Below are 24,598 nucleotides of genomic sequence, written 5' to 3'. Positions count from 1 at the left end.
CCTCGGGACTGACTGTCCGGGTCATGAATTAATTAATTAATTAATTCCGGGCCAGCCTGTTTAGAAGCAACCCTATTTACACAGCGTGCCCGGGGGGAGGCGAGGGGCTCTGCCCTTGAAGGGACGGAGCCCCCCAGCCCCTCGCCCGCCGTCCCCTCCCCGCGGGGCGGGCCCGGAGGCTGCGGCTGGGCGCTGCTCCTCGCCCTCCGGTAGGCGGCACCGCCTTCCTCCTCCTCCTCCTCCTCCTCACCTTCGCCGGGCGCCGCAGGAGCGGAGCGGGGCCCGGGCCGGCGGCTGCGCTGCGCCATGGGGCTGTAACGGAGCGGTGAGTTAGCTCGGCACCGGGGGGCTGCTCCCCATGCCCCTTACCCCGCGGGACCCCCTCGGCGGGGAGCACCGGGGGGGCTTCGGCTGCCCCGGCGGCGGCACCTGGCCCGGGTGGGTTTGTGTTTTTTTTCTTTTTTTCTTTTCCGCTGGCTATCACGGGCTGAAGTTGCAGTGGCTCCCGAGTAACTCCAGGGCTGATGCTCGTCGCCCCCCGCGCCGTGCCCGCCCTCCCCTCCCTGCTCCGCTCGCCCCCGAGGAGCCCGAAGGGGCCAGCCCGGGGGGCGCCCAGGTGGCCCCGGTGCCGGTCCGGGGGGCAGCGCAGCGAGCCGGCTCCGTGACAAAGGCGTTTGGAACAAAGGAGCCATTTTAGCAACTGTTGGAAAGAAATTTCTGCCGCGGCTTGCATGCTTTAGTAAACCCAGGGCTTCATTCATCTCCCCCCAGTCCCCGCCCACAGCTAGCCTAATTTATCCCGAAATGAAGTAAAAGAGAAGAAATGGCATCTCTCCCCTAAATCCTGCATCATCCCCCTGCGCTGCAGCCCGCTCGCTGTTTGCCTTCCCTCCCAAACCTGTAGTTAGGTGTTGTTAAAGAACATTATTTTTGTGCCGCTGGAGCCTGGAACAGCAGAGGCAGCTGAGTGTACCTCTGGTAAGAACATCTCGTCTCCATAGATGAGAACAGCCAAAGACTTGTTATGTGCAGTAATTTAGTACGTATTTATACTTAAATCTATTTGGCATTTTTAGCAGGACGCAAATCCAAGAGAGACTTACTGGTATTTAGAAGAGCCTGCCTTTTTTTTTCTTTATACATATACCATTGCATTTCTAAACGGAACAGGTGGAGTTGCATCTAGAAATATCTTTTGACTTGTTCAATTCTCATAACTTGCATATTTCCAGCAGTCTTTGAGCTGAAATGAGTGCAAACCACATTCCTGCAACAATAGATTATCAGCGAGCCTAATAGATGCTCAGAGACAGGAAGCCTATGACTTTTCAGGAGTGAAATCATGTGACAGCGTCAGATACTGTGTGTATCACTGTTTACAGAAAGCCAGCAGAAAATACTTCCAGGAAAGCACTAAACAATGGGAAATGAGCTAACAGCACACTTGTTAACACTCCTGCTGGTTCACCGATGCACAGTAAATCACATTCTGCTATGAAAACCTGCTAGGGCTAAGCATATAACTCAAATGCCCACAAATCTGTTGCCTGCTCAGCTCTTGAGACAGGGCTTTATTAGCCATGGGACAACATCGCATTGACTACATAGACAATTCTGAACCCAATAATTTCTCCTCTGATTGCAGATCTTTGTCGCTCTTGCACTGGAATTACAGTCCCTTGAGCTAAGCTATACTTATGTTGGGAAACTTCAGGGCTGTGTTGCATTATTTTATGTCTTCTTCCCTGCACAAAGGACTCTTGCTGTTGCTTGCAGGAGTGTAGCTCTACAAGGATGGAAGCAGAGGAAATGCTGTTGCACAAATGCTTATGTATGTATGGCTCCAAGCTGCTGCTTGTATTTAAAGCTTCTTGTGTTTTAATGCTGTCTGGAGAATTTGTACTTACAGTTAAGCTGTGATCAGCTGTAACCAATGTTAGAAAAAAAAATCTGTTTAGTTGTGCAGACAGGGCATGAGGGGTAAACAGAGCCAGGCCTGCTTTGTTTTTCCCAGGGGGTCATTTGAAGTGTTAGCAGAAAATTGCAAGGAGAACAAGCTGGGGTTGCCTGGAGATCAAATCTTGTTGGATTTAATGTCCTCTGGCTCATGAAGCTTTTTTTTTTTTTTTAATGAACATCTGCTTGTCTCTGATTGGAAGGCTTGTTTTATTTGACATTTCTTTGAAATCTTCTGCTCTGTGATGTAGGCCAAAAGAATGCATGAAATATGTTACTCTTCTTGAATTCAGGCTTTGGGAAGGAAGCAAGAAGAGGTCTCAGTCCTTTAAAGAAGGTATGGTTTGCTGGAACACCTGGAAGGAAGCCAGACTATGAAAATCCAATCAGGAAAGGAGGATAAATTGAGGAAAAACAGAATGAAAAATGAAACTAATGAGGAGAGATGCAGGGACTGGTCACAGCAGCGCAGCACTGAGGCTGTGGTTCAGGCTTAGCATCCCCAGCATCCACATACCGTGAGCTCGAGTGCTGAGTTGTGCTGCACCTCACCGTGTGCCAAGTCTGAGCTGGGAGACGCGTGGCAGCGCCTGAGCTCAAGCTGGAAAAGCTGCTTGTTCCTGCCAGGCTGTGGAAAGAGAAGCATGATGGCAGGGGCTGCAGGAGCAGCTTCCTGAGTCACATCTCGACTGCATGTGGGACTGTGTGAGCATCCCTTCTCACAGTGAAGTCAAGCAGCTGAGTGGTAAACTAACCTGCTTGCCTTGAAACAAATTATGGGTATGCTAACACCAGCGAGGTGGCTCGCAGCCAGCTCGAATGTTTGGCACATCCTTTGGAGACCTTCTCCAGTTGCCATGAGCTGGTTCAGGTCTCAGAGCAGGCTCACTAGGAGAGAACTGAACTCTCCCGATGAAATGAAACCAGGAGTCCTGCTCCAGGAGCATCCCCGTTCAATTACTGAGACTCCACAAAGTATGTTGGTTTCCTGAAAGTACCTCTCAGCTGTAATTGAGTGAGCAGTTCTCATCCACTTCAGCACAAAACCAATTAAGAGCCCCACACCAGCTTTGTAAGCTTAAAACACTTCTGGCAGTTCATCCTGGAGTGCTCTGTCCCTTGCTTCCAACAAGATGTGAGCAAGCGCTTCTCAGCTTTCTGTTCTGGCTGAGAGGCCCTTCAAGAAGATATATCCAGGATAAGTGCTGGAAGCTAGTACCTGCCTGTAACCAAGTGGCTGGGCTTGGTGTTTTCATGTACTAATCTGTCTGCAGATCCCTGGACTGAGTGCCTTGTTATGTTTTGGCCAGCTTCTGTCACAGATGTGCAGGGGAGGCTAGAGAATAGGGGAAATACAGGAGGTGAAAAGAGTGGAATTGAAAACAATTTGCAGATTGAGCAGGTGCAGTTGTGATTTGTGAAAGCAGCTTTGGGAGGTACAGTTGTGAGCGCTGTGGCCATAGGAAGCTGTGTATCTGTGAGCATCCCCCTCTAATGTCGTTGCACCCAGAATTACTTCACAGGCATTTTTAATCTTAATAGATACGTGTACACTAATGTTTTAGCTCACAGTGTTTTTTGAAGCAAATGTCCCCGTTGTCCCTGCTTTTTGTTCTTCAGCTCATGTTGTAGACTAGCCTAGGAGCAGCTGAAAATAAACGAGAAAACATGTTTGGGAGTTTTCCTACTGCATCCTGCCTGTCACTGGGCATCCAGTCCCAGGGACTGAGCTGGAGCTTGTCCAGCATCTGCATCAGGTGTTTTTTTTATTAAAAAAAAAAACAACAACAACAACAACAAAAACACTTTCCCCCCCCCCCTTCCTGCTATGTAGTTTCAGTTTCAAATGCTTGGCACCAAATTTTTCCTTGGCAGAGCCACTTCTGTTGGTGTGATCTAGCTGTAGCTTGTGTGATAAGTATGCATCTTCCTTCCTGGAGAAGGATGCTGAGGCAGAGAGACTGTGTTAGGACCAAACCCAAGAAAATCAGTCATACAAGAACCTGTCTCCACCTCTTTGTGCCATGCTGCTAATCCACTCACGGTTAACTGATATCTTCTGAAGGTGCATAAGGAAGAAAGCCCTAAATAAACATTCTTTACAGAAACAGGCTGTGTACAACTGGGTATCAATTTCACAAGTAGAGGTGTTATTCCTTAGTGTATTCCATCTGCTACACTGTGTGCCTGTGTCTGAGTCTGCCGAAAGAGAACTGGTAAGTTTCATAGGGCCCCAAAACTGTGGTGCTACTGGGGTCATCATTGAGCATGGGCTCCTGTGGCCATTTCCAGATTGTACTGATTACTAACAGAGGTTTTGCCACTGATTTTTAGGAGTACTATATAAATTTTTAAAAATAAAATTAAAAAAAAAAAAAATCAGAATTCTTCATTTATTGAGACTTGTCCGTGGTGTAGCAACAGTTTGATGTACTGATGATTGTGCAACTATCAGGTGGACAGGTAGGTGACAGGAATAGGCACTTTAGTACAATGAAATCCTGTGGTCATGGAAATTGTAGTCCTTTTTCACAGCTCTGGCAGGCAGTTATAAGAGCAAGTCTTTTATTCCCTTTCCCACTTTGCCTTCACAAAGCCACATCCATATCAACATTGGCTTGGATGTGTGCCATCAAACAGGTTGTGCCTCTGTGAAACATGAAGATCGATGTGGGGTTTGCTAAATTTGGGCTTGCTAGGCCTTCATGCTGTCAGTGTTAAGGCAGCCTGAGGAGAACAGATGGACTGAAGGAGGGAAAGAGGAGTTCTTGCTGTACCACTTGCGGAAGGGAGAGGAGTGAGGTGCATACCCTGGGTGCAAATTAAGAAGAGGCAATACAGTCTACCCAAACTATTTGGAGGGGCACCACTATGAAGTTTCCAAGAATCTGAGGTAGTCATGTTCTTCTTTGAACCTTGCTTGTCCTTACCATCTACAGTACAAGTTTTGATACTCTGGACTGTTTTAGCTAGAGTGACTTTGCCTTCCCCTCCCTCTCATTTATCATATTGTTGTGATAGTTTGGGATTCTGAGGGGTAAGTTGAGTGGCACAACATGAGCAAGGAGTTCTCTTGTTCTCATGCATCTCAAGTGTCCAGCTAATAAAATATACAAACCAAGCAATTTGGGAGTAGTTTTGAAGCACAAGAAGTGAAATTGTGGTCATCATTCAATTGTCAAGAACCTGGAGGAAATTTGTGTATGCTCATTGTGCTGTATCATATAGTCTACAATCTCAGATATGTTACCAGTTTATATTCCTGAATTATTATAATGTATCTGCTGCAAATGTTTTGGAAACTTCTTTTTAAAGAAACAAAATAAAACTATTTTTTAACTATTGCTTTGCTTTTGTAGTAAAGGGTAGAACTATAAAATGTTTGTGCCCTGCTATTAATCTAAGTAGAAAGAGATGTTGAAGGAAGAAGGCTCTCGGTTTTGGATTGTGTTAAGAATGAGTGCATTATGGCAGTGGTGTCAATCATCCTGTCCTAGTTTGTATTCTTCCTGGCTTTGCTTTGTTCTTCTTCCCCCTTAGTAGTAGTGTTTCAGGACCAGTTTCCAATGGTCTTCATGTTTGCTCTTTTTCTCCTTCCCATGCTGTCTTCTCGCCATTTTCCAGTCTTCTGCCATCTGATCCTTACCAGGATCCTTATCTACCTGAGAGTAAGCACCTAAAATAAAGCAAAGCCTGTCAGAACAGAGCAGGAGGAGGCAGAGGAAGGAGGGCACCATGGTATCTCACTCTCCTTGCTGCTGACCATCTTCCTACTTCTTGAGTAAGAACATCTTCCACAATTACCACAGAAAAATTCTTTTTGAGCCTTGTATGAAAGTGTCTCATCTGTCTTGCCTACCAGCTGGTATAACTGTATGAACTTTCAAACTATTCTTCCTGTCTCTACCTCTTGCAGATTTTATCACCTTTTCCTTAGTCATGTTAGTGGGATGTCTTTGTTACTGTTACCCTCCTCGCTGTGGAAGTACTTGTCACCGAACCCCATCCTAGCTTTTTTCCACCTCTGACAGAAGCGAAGTTTGATTTCGGTGCTGCCTGGGTTTAGCTTAAGATACAGAGGGTGAAATGAATCTAAATACAGTCAGTTCTAGTGTTCACCATTACATTTCCAAATTCTACTTTCCATTAACAAGGATTGTTAGTCTTGCAAGCTGAAGAGTCGACTGGTAACTGCTGGTACGTAGGCCTGTCTGAATGACAGACTTGAGAAGGTGCCCCTGAGTTTTGACCATGTTACTGTTTGGTTTTCAGTTTTCATCCCCCCTACAGAAGGGTTGCTGTAGTTATTGTTGTTTTCTTTTTTCCCTAAAGAAGGGCTTTTGGCTGCAGTCAAAGCATGGGGTTTGCAGTATTTAGAGCAACAACTTAACAAAACTTTCTGGTTTCCTTGAGCAAATAGATTCTTTATTCCACTTCTCCTCACCCCAGACATTAATAAAACCAGAGCAATCTACCCTGCAAAACTTAAGTGCTTGCAGCTCAGAAGACCCAGAGCATCTAGCAAGGTCGTGTACTTGGAACTGTCCTGGTTTTCTGCCCCTGGGGATGCAGAACATCTCACTGAGCGGCACACAGGTGATAAAATAGTAGGCTATGAAATTTGGAGGAGAAAAAAGTGCAGTGGGATTTTTAGTCATCTCGACTACAGATTAAATAGTATGCTGCTCATTTATTGTGGTCCATCTGCAGATTGCATGACCTCAGGCAGCTAACAGTTGGAGCATAACCCTTACCATAGGGCGCTCACTGCTTCACAAATATGCTACTTCATGGCATTATCTACCGACTTGCTTAAGGGGAAGTGGTTATTCTTGAGCCTTGTTTTAGGGAACAGTGGGCCTATAAAATCATAGGAGGACATACATAAGCTCTGATATGCTTTACTCTTGCATGTCTGCCTTGGACAACTCCATGAAAAAGTTGTCACTGGCATGTCAAAGTCATCTCAATGCAGTGACAGGAGAGTGGGGTACCACATAGAACAATTTTCTGTTAAATCAGAATGAGTTGTCTGACCCTTACCAATTCCATGGTAAATAAATTGCTTTGCTTTCCTGTAGCCTGCAAGCACTGTCTGGCCTTTGCCCTGACACCTCTGCTGCCCTTGTTTTGTCTTTTTGTCAGCTAACCAAACAAATATGAAAGTCCATGGTCCTACATGCTTTCAGGCTGGTGCTTGCTGTGAGGTTGCATTATCTGATAGCTGGATTTATTCTACCTAGCCCAAATAGATACAACATATGTTGGAAAGGTAGGGGAAAGAACAGAGTAGACATCTCTGGTGCAATTCTATCAATGTTGCAGATGTGTGTGTGACCCATTAATAGGATGTTTCTTCCACATAAGCTACTGTGTATTGGGAATTGGTGGGGCTCTAAAGCAAATCTGGACTTCAGTTAATCTTGGTAGCAAGCCCATGCTTCATCTTTCCCCTTTATCTATACCCTCTGCTAATCTAGGCAGTGAGGTGGAAACCATGAAGGAAATGCAAAAGGGTGTCAATTCACTGAAAGTAGTCACTTTGTGTGTGTTGGGGTGTTTTTTGGTGGTGGTTTTGCCTTTTTTTTTTCCTTCCATGGAGCTTCTGCACTAAAGAGTCTGGGACCTAACCAGGCTGCCTCTTCTTGATTTTATGTATCTAGTCTTGTAGGATTTATTCTATGCTTGACGGAATGTTGCTACAAAGTGTGATGTTTTATTTAGAACAGATTCCTTGTGGTACAAGCTGTTGTAAAGTATGTATGGAAACAGAGCAAGTAGGCCAGAAACATCACACAGAAAGCCATGTAGGCAGACCTGAGCCACCCAGATGCTGCTGCTGTTCTCCTGGGTGAACTCGTCAGGGGTCAAGTGAAAGTTCATGAGAAACGGCTAGAAATGATGTATTTTTATAATGCATGGAGCAAAAATAAACACTTTGCCATAGATTAAAGGCTGTTTTCAATTTTCAAGCATGAGACTTATTTTTTTTTTTTTAGCTGATGTTATTTACTCAGTCTTCTTCTGGATAAAATACTTAAAGGGGAAAACAAGCTTGTTAAGGATAGAAACACTGAAGACGAAGATGACACTTAAATGAATTACAATATGTAAGCATCTGGCTGCATTTCTGGAAGTTTACTGTAATCTGGGATTCAGAAAGCTTCCTCTCTGACTTTAATTTCACATTAGAAATAGAATGTGCCCAGTGAATTCTTCACTGGTGACCTGAAGCAATCTAATATATTTTTCCTCAACATCATTGAACACTGTAATACAGCAGAGCTGATAGAAATTAGTAAAAGTAAGTGTGCCTCTGTTATTGAGTTTCTTGGACATTTTTTTTCCTCTTTAAAAAGTCAGGTATGGAACAATAGTCTTTTTATTTTCAATGGCAAAGATCAACAATGAATTGGTGAGAGACTTCTATGATGTTGAGCTTTGGTCTGATGCTATCTGTGGCAAAAAGTGGCTTATCTACTTAGTAGTTGCCAGGTGATTGTTATCTGCTGAGGAATTGCAGTGGGTAGACTTAACTGGATGCTGTTAGAGGTAACTTGCAATATGAGGTTTGTCAAGTGAGTTTTCTTGACTCCAGAGGCAGTCCCCTCTTTACTCTTACAGGTACTGTGAGACCCTCTTGAAGCTTCCTTGTTTCTGTCACACATCTCTGAGGCTATTTACCACTTTAAAGAGGCAGTAATGGACAGATGTGAAGTGTTGGTAAGACTGTACAACCAGAGACTTTAAAAGCTCTGCAGTTTGGGGGGAGACTTCATGTTCTCCCCTGCCTCCCCAATCCTGATATTATTTGAAGCTTTTACTGAGGGCTCTTTCTTAGTATTGGTCAAGCGTTTTATGCGCTCATAGTCAAAGAATATTTTAGGCAGGACTAAAATTCAGTGAAGTTTGTCTACACGTCTATCCTTTCCTTCACTCTCCTAGTGAAATACAGAAACACAAAATGTCAATGTGTGATGGAGATTAGGAGAGAAAATCTTATTACCTGTGACAGTGTGACTGAAGTCAAGCCTTGCTCATTAGCTTCATCAATCAAGTGTGACACTTTGTTCCAAGGCTTCTTTCTACTTGAAGTTGAATACAGCTTTGTCTTGAGCACATAGAAATGAAAATTCCCTTCTGTACTGAGCTGGGAAACTGAGCTCACACAACAGGTATCAGCTCTTGGTCTTTGAGGTGGGTCCTGCCAGTGGCTGCATCTGTTAACATAGAGCAAAGCCACTTCTGAGTCAACACTTTTGGACTCCATAAAACTTTAGTTTGAGGTGACCTGTTCCCAAGAGACGTTTCAGCAATGGATCAGTTTCCAAGGATGTCTTTTGATTTGTAGAGATCTAGGTGCTGTAACATGTAAAGACCTATAAATGAGTATACTGCAATTAAGACTGTCAAAGATCCTATGTTTTTACTGGGTTGCTAAATAACTTTAAGTGAATTTTATTCCGCCTTCAGGTATTAATGCAAATTGGGAAGTGCTGTTAGGTACATTTCATGGGAAACACTGCCAATTATATGTGATTCCTAGTGAGAAGTTGGTAGCTCTTAAACTAAAAAAATAGCAAGACCTTGGGCACCCTGATGTTACTCTGTCTGAGTACTCTATGCAATAGACATAACTCAGGATGTCTGAGATCTCCCCATAAGAATGATTGGGGGAAAGCAGAAAATCGAAGGCTGGAAGGGAGCTCAGGAGGTCAGGATCCAATCTTTTGCTCACAGCAGACTCAGCTCTGAGGTCAGCCCAGGCTGCTCAAGGGTTTGTCCAGCATGAAAACCACCAAGGATGGAGCCTGCACAACCTGCCTGGGCTGCCTGTTACTCTTCCTGATAGTTCTTGTGTGTGTGTTCTGCCTTTTATATCCAGGCTGAACCTTCTCTTTCAGTTTATGTGCATTATTATTTCTTGCCCTCCTGCCCTATGCAGCTGTAAAGAGGCAGTCTCTGTCTCCTCTGACCTTGTAGCAGTCACTGGGAGCTGCTGTTAGGTCCCCCAAAGCCATCTCTACTACAGACTGAACAAGCCCAGCTCCTCTGGCTTCTCTCCTGCCTAGCAGCAGCCCAGGGTGCTGTTGGCTTACTTTGTGTACTGCTGGCTCTTGGCCAGCTTGCTGTCCCTATCTGTAGGACCTCCTGGGACACTTAGTGACATAGATCCTCGTCCCCTTTCTAGTTCAACCTATTGCACATTGGTGTTCAGGATAGAGAAACATTAACACCTCCATCTCCAAAAAATATACAACAAGAAAACACTTCCCATGACATAAGACTTAGAGGGTTATCGCTTGCATGTGTGTAGGCCACTGGGGTCAATGAGAGGAAGGTGACAACCTGAAATGCTACTGGAAACAGAAGTTGCCATCCAAAGTCAATGTCATGGTGCTTGCTGCTATTCAATTTAGAAGAACCTCCTTTAAAACGGCAACTAAACCTAAAAATAAGGTCTTCTTTTTTCTCCTGAACTTAAGATGACTGTACAATTACTGCCTTCTACTTCAAACATGTCTTCTTTTTTTGTTTGGGGAGGAAAGTTTGGATGAATTGTAATCTAATCATCCACGTTAACGAAGTCCTGTGTTCAGCCTGCTCATCTTAATGGTTCTGATGATTTGTCTCCTCAGCACAGCTATTCCTTCTTTATAATTAGGATATAAACCTTCTAAAAACGTTTGCAATATGCCAGGTGAGTCATTAGCTTGCAAAATAAATACTGTGAAGATAACTACCTAGTATTATATCTTACTCTAAATATGGTGATTTACGTTAAATAAGACATCTTTTCCTCAACTGCATCTGCAGCTTTCTTGGAGATGGAAAAAGCAAGCCCTCAGCTCTAGAGAAGGATGTGACTTTTAAGTCTTTCTCTTGACTTCTTTGAGCCTACAGCAACTGATAACCTTTCAGATGGATGCTTGTTTTGCTCTGCTACTTAGAAGGCCATAAACAGCCTCACGAGTGCAAATAGTTAATACTTGTTTAAGGAATTTATATTTTGATACAGAACTCAAAATAATTCTGCTGTTCTGTGTAATAGTACTGCATCTCAGTGAAAAAAATTTGCAGCTAGCTTAAGGAGGGTAAACTCCTGTGTGGTTTAAGATAAACTGGTTGAAACCACTTCATTTACAGTGAATGGGGTACTTAAGTGTTGTGGGAGGGAAATGTGGGAGCAAGCTCATGGTTTGAGTCTCACCATGTGAGAGTGTCATCACAGGCTCCTGGAGCGATGGGTGGGTGCTGTGACCAACACGCTTGGAAGTGCTCCCTACTGGGGGCCTGCTGGCTCTTTGCATTCAGCTGTGAATCTGGTGCTTCCTGGCAAAAAGTGGTATTTCCGTGGGAGTTTGGGTCTTGAGAAACTGATCTTTGGGTCTCCCCAAATCTGCAAGTGTTGTAAACTTTGCAATTAAGGGTAAATTGTGTAAGAGTCAGTTTCTTCTCCCTGACCACAGATACTTCTCCTTTTGGGACAAACTGCTGTAAAGTGGTATAAACATAGTCCAAAGATATACCTGCTTTTCTTGCTCGCTCAGATGTTGTAACAACTTTGGAAGTAAATTAGAGTACTCATTTATTTTGTTTGGAGTTTTGTTTCCTTTTTTTCCGCCCCAGCTGAAAAGAACTTATTACATTTTGTGAGGAAAAGCCATTTGTAGAAACTAGGTGTTGTGGCTCTACAGGCTTATGAATAATTGAACTTACTTGGCTGTGAATTGTGGCAGTAATTTGCTTAGCATAAACATTTTCTACATACATAGTCTTTGCTGAATTCCACCATCGGATCACTTACGGAGGCATGCAGGAGTGGGGAATGCTGACCTCGAGTCCTACGTGTTTGAAAATGACCGAAAACTCCTGCCCTGTGATCGGGCATTGATTTCTGTCCCTGTACTAACTTACAGTTGGCTGTAGTTAGTAACTCTACTTGAAGAGAGGCTGCTTTGCAGTTCCTATCAAGCCATGCTTTGATGAGACAATCCTGGAGTGCAGGCAAGTGTGACATCTCTTCCCTTTGCTGCCTTTTTACTCCTGATGTATTTCCAGCGAGGACCTTGATCAGAATCAAGAAGGAGCAGCCCTCTGAGGTGGAGGCCAGTGCACCCTTTTAGGAGGGGTTGATCTGACAGCTCCTGGCACTTCTGGCGTCTTCCTTACACTGCTGCCCTCCTGGGTCAAACATCATGGTGAAGCTGCCTTTGTTCGAGTTGATACTAAAAAGCTGAGACTCAGCTGTGAGAGTCTTTCACAGACTACCTTTTAAACAGCAAATTATTAGACTGGAGAAGGGGGGTAGGTTACATCCCCTCCAGTTTTTGCCTGTCTCCCATGCCGCCTGTGCTCGCTGTCATCAAAGGCCTATCAAAAGCTGCAGAGGGAAGCATTCGGAGCCTGCCTACCGTGTTCATTAACGAATCAGGGTTTGATGTTAGCCTCTCTCTCTGCCCTTGCAAGAAGGTGTCACTGCAGCCAGCACCAATTACAGCTGTATTCAGGGGACAGCAACATGATTCAGCCAGTCAAAAACAATATAAATGAATGAAGCTTTTACAGTCCAGGGATTATATATTTTTAGTAAATGGTATGTGATGTAATCCAACAAGATAGCTGTATTTTTCTCAACTTAAATGCTGCTTCTGTTCCTGTCAACATGCAACAGCATAATGTAAAACTTGCAAGTTACATATTGGAAAGAAAATAAGAACAGGGTAGGGTGAAAACATTTTTATCTCCTCAGTGCTGTTGGATCCTGGGGAAAAAAAATAATTTGAGGTTTTCTGGACTTAAAGCTTCCCATTATATGACAAAAGAGGCCAGATTTTGAAGGCCTTCTGGTACTTTTCAGCAGGCTGCATGCAGTGTTAATGAAGAATGAGGTCTTAAATAATTTCTTAACAGTGCAGCTTTCAAGCCTGTGTGTGTGGTTTGTACTGGTGCAGAACTCGAAAGTGTTATCTTGTTCCCTGTAAATCTTAGATTAAGCTGTCCCAACAGTGTGGAACAATGCTGTTTTCTGGCAGGGAAAAAAAGGATGTTGTGTTGACTCTTGCAGGATATGAAGAACACTAATCTGAGAAGTATGAATCTCTTACTTATTGCTCGTATGTGAATGCTGCTTTTGGGAAACCGACAGTAAAGAGGTGATGGGGGAGAGGATGTGGAACATGGGCAGGGTTACACTTAAAAGTTGGTTGGCGTTTGTTTGTTTTTTTTGACCTGAACTCTTCTTCTCCACTTGAACAGAGATGTAATAGTAATGAAAATTAACTGTAGGACACCAGATCTCTGAATGGATGGTCAGCCTGGTCAAATAAATCTATTTTAAGACATCATATGTATCACTTCTTCATAAAACTTGACACCAGGGAAGCTGATCACTTAACATACTGTATGTTGAATATGTTAGGTAGGTCAGTGTAGTGGGTTTACGTTTTGGTAGCAGGGGGCTATAGGGGTGGTTTCTGTGAGAAAGATCTAGAAGCTGCCCCATGTTTGGGAAGGGCCCCATTGTTTTCCAGATCTGAGCCAATAAGCGATGTTGTTTTGCGCCTCTGTGAGAGCATATTTAAGACAGGAAAAAAACGCTGCGCCAGACAGCAGCCAGGAGTGAGGAACAGCCTTGCAGGTGCCAAGGTCAGTGTAGAGGGAGGGGGAGAGGTGCTCCAGGCGCCGGAGCAGAAGTCCCCTGCGGCCTGTGGTGAGGACCATGGTGAAGCAGGATGTCCCCCTGCAGCCCATGGAGTACCACGGTGGAGCAGGGTTCCACGCTGCAGCCCGTGGAGGAGACCACGGTGGAGCAGGTGGCCCTGCACCGACGGAGGCTGCCGCCTGTGGAAGACCCCTGCCGGAGCAGATTCTGGGCCGGACCTGTAGCCCGTGGAGAGGAGCCCACGCAGGAGCAGGTGATCTGGCAGGAGCTGCTGCCCGTAGGGGAGCCAGGTTGGAGCAGTTTTCTCCTGAGGGATGGACCCCGTGGTACGGACCCATATCTGGAGCAGTTCTGGAAGAGCTGCTGCCTGTGGGAAGCCCATGCCGGATCAGTTCATCAAGGACTGCATCCCGTGGGTGGGACCCCACAGCACAGGGGACAAGAGTGACTGAGAAGGAGTGGCAGAGAAGAAGTGCTGTAGACTGACCATAACCCCCATTCCCCGTTCCCCTGCGCCGCTCGGGGGGAGGAGGTGGAAGAGGGTGGATGGGGGGGAAGGTGCTTTTGTTTTTTTTCTTTTCCTTTGTTTTCTCACTTCTCTCGCTTGTTAGTTGTAGGCAATAAATCTTACTATCTCCTTATGCTGAGTCTGTTTTGCCCGTTACAATAATTATTGCGTGATTTTCTCGTCCTTATCTCAACCCTTGAGCCCCTTTTCACATGTTTTCTCCCTGTTCCTCTTTGAGGAGGGGGAGTGAGAGAGCGGCTGTGGTGGAGCTCGGCTGCCCACTCGAGCGGATCCACGACAGTCAGTTTGGTGGCTGGACTTGATCTTGAAGGTCTTTTCCAAACTAGATGATTCTACGAACTAAATCGGGACCCAACAGTGGCTCTTTGCTTACAAGCTGCTTTTACCCAATGTCTCCAAGTGCTGTTGCAAATTCTGTAGAGCAAAGAGCTTGCAAACAGCTGGGAGAGCTGAGTATCTCTTGAAACTGCCACTTGGAAGCTGCTGTAAGCCTCGCATGTTTGAAGTACACAAGTGTTTGAAAAAGCTTGAAGAAATATCTAAATGTTCTTACTTTGTGCTCTTATTCAAATATTTTACTTCTCAGAAAAGAGACATGGATAGTCTGGTATATGTCCAGGCTGAAGAGTGTTAAATTATGGTTTTTATATTTGTTGACATAAGATTTCTTAAATACCTATGGAAATATGTGGGAAAGGTGTTGTTTCAAGAGCCATGTAGAAAGTATAAGTGCCACTTCTTTTTCTCTGTTAGTAAATGCGTCTCAATTCTATTTTTACAGCACTGGTATCACCTGCAAAGAAGAGGCTATCAGTGATCAATTGATTACGGCTCCTGTAACGCAAGCAAAACCGCCATCATGAAACACTTCCTGAGGTAACCGTCTTGTATGTTTTTCGAAAGTATTAAATGATTGTAATTACTTCCCTGCTGCCAGTCTAGTGTTTTAGCTCTACACTTTCCATACAACTGATAACTAATTTATACCAAATTGCTTTCTGTTCACCTAGATTTCTCTAAAGCTGTTAAATTCAAGCTTTTCCTCTTCAGTTCTTCATAAAAACAAAGAATGTGGGAAGTGTCACGTGCGTTTGGATTGCACCATATCAGTTGTGGATCTCTAGTACTCAATGTGTCAGAGGAAAAGAGGAGAAACAGTGGCAAGAACAGTGCTTGAAAAATGTTAATTTTTTTTCCACCCCCCTTGTTCTTGGCTATATGGATTTTTGAAGTGCAGCTTGTGAAAGCAGAGAAGGGAGATGCTTGCTGAAGAAATACAAGTATTTTTGAAGCTGATTGTGCTCCATTTTAGGAGAAATGTCTAACGAGTACCTGCTACTGTGTGTGACTTGCTTGCAAACGCTAACTTCCACTGTGAAAGCTCATGTCATCTTTGTTCTGTAGTCAACCAAGAGAGTTGAACACTCTTATAAATTAATACTTTTCAAGTGCTTAACTTGTCTTTAAGCCAAAGCAATCATATTCTGTCTGGTTGGAAGAAACCTTTTCAAGAGGACTGAAACATATGCTTCTGTATAGAGCATCTGCCACTATTTTTCTTTCTTTTTAGACCGTTTATAGTAAAGAATATTTTTATGCTATGGGTATCAGCATCATTACCTCTAGGCTGATCATTTGTAATGACTATTGCCATGCCAGCCTTGCTCCAGGCATTTCTGTGGGGTGCTTGGATTGTTTTTTTTCAGGTATCTTTGAGCCAGCTGCAAAAAGACTTGGTAAGCAGAACATGCACAGGTGAAAAGTGTAAAGTAATTATTTATTTGCTAACACTCCCAAAAAACAGCTAAGAATTAATGAGCTATTAGGCTAAGTATTAATGTGATTTCTCCTGACCTTATCAGGGTGGTGAGAGGATTGGCCCCTGCAGCTCCTATGCAGAACTCGTGCTGTTCTGGGTATTTAGGTTCCTGTGGTGCTCCTGAAGAAACCAACTCCTACTTCTTTCCATGATATTTCTAAAATTTATCCTAAAAGCTTACAGGATAAGTCCAGGTGGTGCTGAAAACAAAGGTAGAGAAAAGCAACTTACTGAAATGGTACAGTAGAGCATTTTCATAACGAAGTCCAGTGTTCTGAATGTGAAGCAGAAGGCAAGGTGAGGGGGAGCATGTGATAGAAGACAGCTCCTCAAACAGGAAAACCCATGAAATATGAAGCCTCTATTCTGTTTACTTAGAAGAATATGGATTTTTCTTATTTCAGATTAATCCTTTTGACATGGGACTGCTAGGAGTATTTCTCAAGCTTCTTAGTTATTTCTTACTGTTCTTATATTTTTATGAATGAGCTATGGTCATTCTCCAAGAAGAGTGCTTAATGGCAACAGTCAACTCTGAATGTGGTTTTTGTGGTTGCAGGTTTGTGATAACAGATTAAGCAGATTCAAATTTATGTACAAGACAAAGATGTTCAGCCTTCCAGCTTGGAAATCAGGTGGAAAATTAACAAGCTAACATATATTGTGTACCCTGGTGTTTGTCCATTACCAATAGTAGCAGACCAGGAATTTGCTTAAAATTGTCGTAAACTGTTTTTGAAGATCAAATGCCATGCTGAGTGCAGTGTACTGCTGGTGAGGACTGCTCAGTAGGAAAGAGCTTTCCTTTGGTACGCAACATGGAGCAGGAATTGGACTAGTTGGTGCTGATGGTACCTATAGTTTATGAAATTTTCATCTTACCTGTGTTCCTACTTGGATGGTGTTCCTGTAAGTTTAAATACCAATATGGTACCCTAAAACAATAGGACAGGGTAAAAAATCAGGAATGATGATCAAGAGAGGAGTTTGAAAAGTTGTGGGGAGTTCTTCCTTAGAGGAATAGAGACTGCACAGATGAAATAAACTGTCCCACTGATAGTTCTGAAGGAGTACGTGTAACCTGGGACTGAAATAAAGAATAAGAAGTTCTGACAAAATCTTGCTGCATAAGTGCAGATTCTGTGGTATGAAAATACTTTCCTTTATTTTCAATTTACTATAGGGCTATTTCCTCTATTTTAAAGATAGAACAGAAAAGGAACAGCGAAGGGGCAGAACACTGGATTGGTACCACAACAACTTCCAGCATGTGAACTAGCTCAAATATATTTGCACAATTCCACACCACGCTGTGTGGATAGATTATCTGTGTCTAAAACCAATGAGTTCATTTAAGTCTTCATAAACTGCAAGTCATCTTGTTGACTGCAACATAGAAACTGCCAGTAAATAGGTGAAAAGAGGAGCTTTCATCTGTAAAGTGAAGACAATCTGCACTGCTCTCTCAGAATAGTGACAGTAGCTTCCTTGCAGCAGCTTCTGGCTGTAGATAGTCACCTGGAGACCTAACAAGGAACAGTGCAGATGTGAATATAGAAAGTGAGGAATCAGTGTAATGTCAGTGATTTTACTGTGGCTACTATTCATCTGTTATATGATGGATGTGCTTTTCATAACTAGGTTAAAATCTCCTGTCTCTCTTTTTACGTAGTCTGTTTTGTATTTACCATCAGTGAATTGTTGGGGTCCTTTTTGTTTGTTTTCCCCAAAACTATTATTACTACTTAGGATGTTCTGTTTAACTGTTGCATAGTTCTGTGGTTAGTGAGGCTGGAAGACAAATTGTCAAGTTCAACTCCTGTGCTCAAATTGGTCACTTACAGCAGGTTGCCCAGAGTTGCGTAGCTCCACCTACTTTACTACCCCATGAGGTATTTATACATGTAGATAAGATTCCCCTAAGCCCCCAGCTCTCAGCCTTTCCTTGTAGACCAGACAATCTAGGCCCTTAATAACCTTCACAGCCCTTCTCTGTCCTTGTACTGCCTAGTGCAGCTGTGGGCACAATGCTCCAGATGCATACCACCAGGGCTGAGCAGAGGGGAAACATCACTTTCCTGAGTAGGATCCACAAATATATGGAGCTTTAGGGACCTCACATGAAAGGCAATGGGCATGTAAAACGATGCTGACCTCTCTTCCACAAATGCAATTGTTTAGTTTTGTACAAGTTACACCTGTACAGCCTCCTATTTAAAGGAAAGCAGTAAGAAGTTTGCTTCATGTTGTTTACATAAGCAAAATGTATTTTACATGAAGTTGATGAATCCTTTCCTACTGATATTTAACACAATAGACAAGTATGCAACATCCCTTTTAAAAAATGATAGCATGATGTTTTACTACTTTGATACATATATTTACTTGAGGTGTGGATCGGGTAGTTTAGTTCTGAGGGATTTTTGGTTTTGTTTGCGTGGGGTCTTTGGTTATACAGGTTCTGTTGTTTTTCCTTCTTGTGCATTTTTTTTTTTTTTTTTTTTTAGATATCCTTTCTAAGGTAGTCTTAATGCATAATGGCTTCACCCTGAAGTTACTGATCTTCACTGACAGTCACTATCTCTGCTCTAGCTGGAAAGTGAAATTGCCAGTGTAAAAGAAGCTTAGAAATGTAGCTTATAATCAAATTCCGACATTGAATAAGGCCATAATAAAAAAGATGTGAGAAAAATGTGTGCTCTGGTGCCATGTAATAAGACTGCTTTTAATAAACTTAAATCCTAAGGCACTTGAACAATTAAAATGCAAGAATTCAAAATAAGTCATAAATTGAATCAGTTGCTTATGCATTCTCCCTTGGTCCAAATTACTTCATGCATTCCCACCTGCCCCAGGCTGTATTGCACATCAGAATAGCTAAGAAAGGGGATGTGCTTATACTAGTAGTGGTAGCTACTCTGACATCAAGATATTTTCTACAAGTGTCACTTTCAGCTGTACCGAAGATATGAGTCTAACATTACTCTGCCTCTTCATCTACCTGTTTTCATCAACTGTTGCTATCCAGGGGAAAGAACAACTTGTTTGGACCAGGCAGTACAGTAACTGGAATAACTCCATATCTAGGAGAGTGTCTTTGGCCAGTAATCTACAGGACTCCAATATTTATACCTCTAAGGCTATGTCTAAAAGAAAGCGGCTGTTGTAGGTTTCTTTTCTTTCTCAGCTTGTTCTCCTCTGAATTATTCCTAAAGTTTGAAGTATTACTTATGAAATAAAAGAGCTGTTTCTCAGTGAAATGTTTAATCCTTTAGTGCCTTTTTTTTTTTTTTTTGTAAAAAGGTTTTTGAGGAGTCTGTTGGTGACAATTCCACTTAGCTTGTAACTTCTCTTAAAAATCTGAAATAATAGCAAGCTGGAGAACCAGCTGTAGCAGGCAGATTTTTTCAATAAATCCTAGAAACCTTACACCTCTTCTTGATCTACTGCAAAACAGTCTGTAAGCACTAGCAGACTTTAAGCATAAGTTCTGTTTGACTGGAGTCACATCAGATGAAATAAAACCCAAGTCAGTAGGAAGCAAGAGAAGAGCGTGGAAAGCTGCTGTTAAAAACTACTCTTATGTTTTCTTAAGTTGCCATGGTGACTTGCTTTCATCTCTAAATGGAGAGCTAAAATGGGTTTCAGTTGTCAAGTCTGAAAAAGCACAGAATAAAAATCTCTTGTTTTAACAGAGTTAATAGCACACTTGTGTATGGCAAAAGTTATATTGGTAGTTACTTCTTGGTTGAGCTTGTATACACAGCTTACAGTGCACAAATAAGCTAAAGATGGTCAAGTTAGTTAAATCTTCACAATGTGGTATCATTTGCTAACTCACGTATTTGGTCATCTTGTCCATCCATGGTTAACTTCTGTGTCATCAACTTCTAAAGATGTTATCAGAATACTCAGTAAGGAAATATAGATGTGCAACTCTTTCCTCGTTGAGCTGAGTATGTCCTTCTGGAAAAATAGTTGCAGAAATGATTTCCCATCCATAGGACCTAAAACAGGGCACAGGAAAGAAAATGGTGTGTAAGTGAACCTACTGACTTTTATCTTTAGCTCTTTGTTTGTTTTTTGTAGTATTTATCTAGCTTTAAGTCCAATCATTCTAACTAGATGGCCAGTATTAACTTTCATTTTACTCAAGGCATTTGTTTGTTACTAGCTATGAAATCACTGGTAATTTCAGAACATCAGTAAAGGGATTGAGTACCTTCAGTTTTCATCAGTTTCAAGAATCCTGTGCAGGAACCCTGACTTCCTGACGTGCCAGTGGAATACTGAATGTTACACTAGGCATACTTCCAGTTTAGACTGTGGTAGTAGCTTTAAATATCAGATAGCATTTCACAAGTCTCTTCTAGTCATGCAAGGAAACGCATGCTCACTTTCAATTGCATTTTTGTTTCGTCTTGGAGCCCTAATGATAAGTACAAATGTGTAGTATGGTTGTAGCAAGGGAATTGCCTGTTGGTTAGGCCTGTGTGCATTAGCATCTGGTTATGCACAGTTTTCTTGTTTTACCTGAGAGAATGTTCATATGAACTCTTCTGAAGCCCTTCGCATGTATAAACACAATCTGCAGATGGGTACAGTAGTATGTAGTACTGGAGGAGGAGAAGGGGCTCGCATCAGGACTGGGAAGAGTAGAGTATCAGTCTCCTCAGAACACCTTCCTTTCTGTAATACTCCTGCTCTTGAAGCTCACCTCAGGAACAGAGTTATCACTTTTAAGAACTGTAAACACAGACTTATAGTGAGGCACGCTGTTTTCTATGCCAAGACAGCCTTCAAGGCCAAGCAGGGAAAAAAGCCAAAAATGCTGAGATTCAGTGGAGAGAAGGCTTGGAATCAGACTCTAAAACAAACAAGTCGAGGCCACTGTAGCAGTCAGACACGTGGCTCATTGCAAGGCTTCTGTGAGGGCTCTTGGTAATGGCAGGCTGTGTTTTGTTTGTAGCTGCCAGTGTCTCTGCTTTGCTGAAGTGAGCTGAAGTGCTTAGCAGCTAAAATAAAACTTATCTTTTTTTTTATTTGAGTGTGCTTTTGTTACAGGATTTCTGCAAGCAAGAGTGCCTTTTTGTAAAGAACAACCCATTGAAAAGAAACTTGTGTTCCTTTTTATGCTGTTTGTGTTATAAACGGAAGATTTCAGCTGTTGTAAGCTTGAGATGGATGAGTAGTAGAAAATTGAAGGTATCCTCAAAGGCAAGCTTTCTAAGTTAACTAGTCGAAACTAGTGTACTAGTCAAAACTAGTGTTTGTCTGCTTTCTTAGTTACAGCTGCTAAGTATATTTTAGTGAATCACGTGTAGTGTTTGTGTGGTGTAGTGACGTTCTTTATTAGATGCATTTTTACTTGGTTATTCTTTGTGCAAAACACCGCCAAAGCAAAATTTCAGTTGTGGATGTGATTTTGTAACCCTGGAAGATAACAGCTCATCCCATGTGGAATTTTTGCTTTGATTTACTAATCTGTCCTTGAACCTTAAAGCAGCACATATAACCCAAAAATTAATTCAGATACACATAAAACATTTTATTTCTTTTTTTCTACTGGGAATTCATCCACATCCACACCATGGTAAGAAAGAAGGTTGTTAGTAGTGAAATGAGTTGTGATGTTTCAGCACTAGAGGTAATTAAGTGTAGGCATGAACTTTCTTACAGGAGTTGCCCTTTTCTGTGGGTCTCTCATTCATTAGAAGGTATTTTTTTTTTCCATATGGGCTGTTATATGAAGTTAAGTGAGTCTTTCTTCCTTTCTTTCCATATAAATGATATCTCTGGGTAATGGATTGTTCAGATAGAGACCTAACCCTTGGAAGCAAAACAGGCCAAAAATAAAGTGAGTGCAATTTCCACTACAAATGTGAGATGAAAGCCCAGAACTTTGTTTTACTACATTCCACCTTTCAGTCTGATGTTAACCCTCTTGAACCTGTTTCTCTGGACCTTCAGCCTGAGTACAGAGCTGGGGTGTGCTGAGGAGGCTGAGGGCTGGCTGTGTATGCATTGTGTGCTGATCCTTGGTAGGGGAGGAAAGGGTGTTAGTCAACTCTGTGATGGTTGACATCAAAAAAAAATGAAACACCCAGCGTTAGCCTGTGGCTTTGTTTCTAAGCCACTATTAAATATTGCAGTTGAAGGCTTTAGCTGACTCTAAATGAGACTTGCTCTTTAAAAGGCTTATACTTCTGTTTGGCTGCTGATGGATTTACCTTCTGATAACTGGTTTTGTTCTTTAATACTGAAATGACACTGTGAAGCACATACAAAATTCTTATAACAGTGAGCAGCCCATCTTGGGGTAGGAGGACCCACTTATTTCAAGGTCAGCAACTGAAACTTTTTTGCTGGCCTAAAGCTTGATTCCCATGTGGAGTTCATTGCTTATTCTTTAGGTTTCACTTTGTATATACAACAGAGGCTCCATGTTGCATAAAGACAAGGGGGTTGCCTACACACAGGCATTCAGGAATGTTAAGTGAATTAACTAAAAGTGTGAAGATAAAGTGGATGTTTTTAAAGCATGTTAAAGACTTGTGTGGATGCCCTTCATTTAGGCATAAAATGGCTTTATTTTTCTTTAGCTTAATCCCTGCAAAGGGGATTAAGCTAAAGTGAACGTAAAGCAGATTAAACTCCTGTGTGGACATTAACATGAGTGAATTTATCTTCCTTCTCTTGAATGTCCTTTTGCGACATACCCTTCTGGATGTGTTGTGAAGTGGTGGAGCTCTTAATAAAGTATAGCTCTTAATAAAGCTATACTGATTTGAGTATCTAGAATTTAGTATTTCAGAATAAGCAACAAACTCAACTGAAAAGGGTATTATGGAGCCTTTTAACAACCGACTTTCCTTTGAAAGTGTCAACAGTATGTAGAAGAGATAATAGGCTACTAATGTCTACGCATGCACAGCTGACAATGTAATGGATCTAATTATTTCTGACCATTCAACAGCAAGCTAGCTTATTAAAACTGTATTGATGTTTTCCTAGAATATAATTGTGGAGTATAACCACAGAGTTATTAAGGTTGAAAGGGACCTCTGGAGGCCGTCTTGCCCTCCTGAAGCAGGGCATGGGACCACCTAGAGCAGCTTGCCCAGAACCATGTCCAGATGCCAATGTTTCCATTGTCAAGTCTTTGCAATTTGCCTTTTCTGAGATGTGCTTCTGACCCCTAGGGCACTGGGCTATTTGTGCCCCGTCTCATGTCCTGGTGCTTCCAGCTGGGTATTGTGGCAGGGGCTGGGCATTCATAACCACAGAAATGAGAAAGTGAAACTTTCTCCAAATGAGATATAGCCCATGAAACCTGTTTTTGGGGTGTGTTATATAATTGTGGTAGCACGTGGTGTGTGGGCTTAGGTAACAGCTGCAATGCTTTAAAAACAAAACCCAAAAAACTTTTAAAATAAACTGTTTCTCGTGAAAGCCTGAAAAATAAACATCATAAGATGACAGAATAATTCAGGCCAGGAGGAACTTCAGGAAGTCTCTGGTCCTTTAAAATTTATTAGGATAAATGTTTGTATTGTGACTGCTGCTTTTGCTTTAAAGCTGCCATTATGCAATGAGAATTTGGGGTGAGGAAGTACCTTCTATTTGGGTGGTATCTTTGTCTAAACAAAATCTGCTCAAGTCTTATTATCAGGCTTTCTTTCTTTTTTTTTTTTTTTTTTTGAACAGGATGTTTATCCAGGTATGCCTGTACTTCTACTGCAAGTTCTTGTGGCGCTGCCTGAAATTTGTGGTGAGGAAACTAACAGGGCGATGTGAGTTGCAAAGGATCTGTTACAATACAAAGCCTGGAGCTGCCAGAACTATGAAAATAGGTAACTGAAGAAATTAGTTTTGCATGCCTTTGTACGTTTCTGCATGTGCTAAAAATAGTATGACTTTAAGGAATAATAAGCTAAATTTATATTGGATTAATTTAAAATTGTCTGACGCTCTGCTTTCAAATGCTGTTCTCTTACAGAGGCATCACTGAAAGGTTCAAAAAGTAAGGTGAGTGAAAGATCTCAGTTGAACTTTCCTGTTGTATCCAGTAGTTTGTTCAGTCAGCTGTTTACTCACCCCACAAAATCACTTTAGAATCTGATATGGTCTCACGTTAAAAGCATCTCCTACCGAGGAGATGCTGTGACCATCACAGCAAGTGGCTTCCCAAAGCTGGGGGGAGTGTCCTGTGCTCCCCCAGCAGCTCAATGTGGTACTAGCACTGGGGGAATCAAGGGAGCAACAAACCAAGGAAGAAACAAGGGTGATGTTTTGTGATTTAGGGTTTCTTAGGTGGATTTCTCATCCTATCCAAAACTTCTGTAATCTGCAGTCAGTCACTTACAGACTTCACAAGTTTTTGTTTCTTTGCCTTTAAAGCAAGGATAAAAAGAGGTTGAAGTCAGAGTTACTTAGATTGCAAAGACAACTTAGATCTCTGCTTTCTTGTTAAATACACTAATGGACAAGACTTTCAATTCATTCTTTCGCCATAGCACTGGTTGTACTAATATAAATGCTTCTCACTCATCTGAAAAAAGCATTTGTGTATGCATTAAGATTACTCAACCATTCATTTCTCCTTGGTATGAGAACTAGTGCTGTTGAA

At 42.3% G+C, this 24,598-nt stretch overlaps 1 protein-coding gene across 1 annotated transcript in view; it reads left to right on the top strand.

Moving 5' to 3' along the window:
• Nucleotides 1-265: 265 nt before the first annotated feature.
• ELMOD1 (ELMO domain containing 1) overlaps nt 266-24,598 on the top strand; it is a 40,142-nt gene continuing 15,809 nt past the window's right edge. The window contains exons 1-4 of the mRNA XM_032193847.1: nt 266-325; nt 14,932-15,026; nt 23,677-23,822; nt 23,969-23,997. Of these exons, the coding sequence (XP_032049738.1) occupies nt 15,010-15,026; nt 23,677-23,822; nt 23,969-23,997 (192 nt within the window). The 5' untranslated portion in view covers nt 266-325; nt 14,932-15,009. The remainder of the gene's footprint in view (nt 326-14,931; nt 15,027-23,676; nt 23,823-23,968; nt 23,998-24,598) is intronic.

This window comes from Aythya fuligula, chromosome 1, assembly GCF_009819795.1.
Source record: "Aythya fuligula isolate bAytFul2 chromosome 1, bAytFul2.pri, whole genome shotgun sequence".
NCBI lineage: Eukaryota > Metazoa > Chordata > Aves > Anseriformes > Anatidae > Aythya > Aythya fuligula.
The sequence above is the reverse complement of the archived record's forward strand: the minus strand, read 5'-3'. Positions and strand labels throughout refer to the sequence as shown.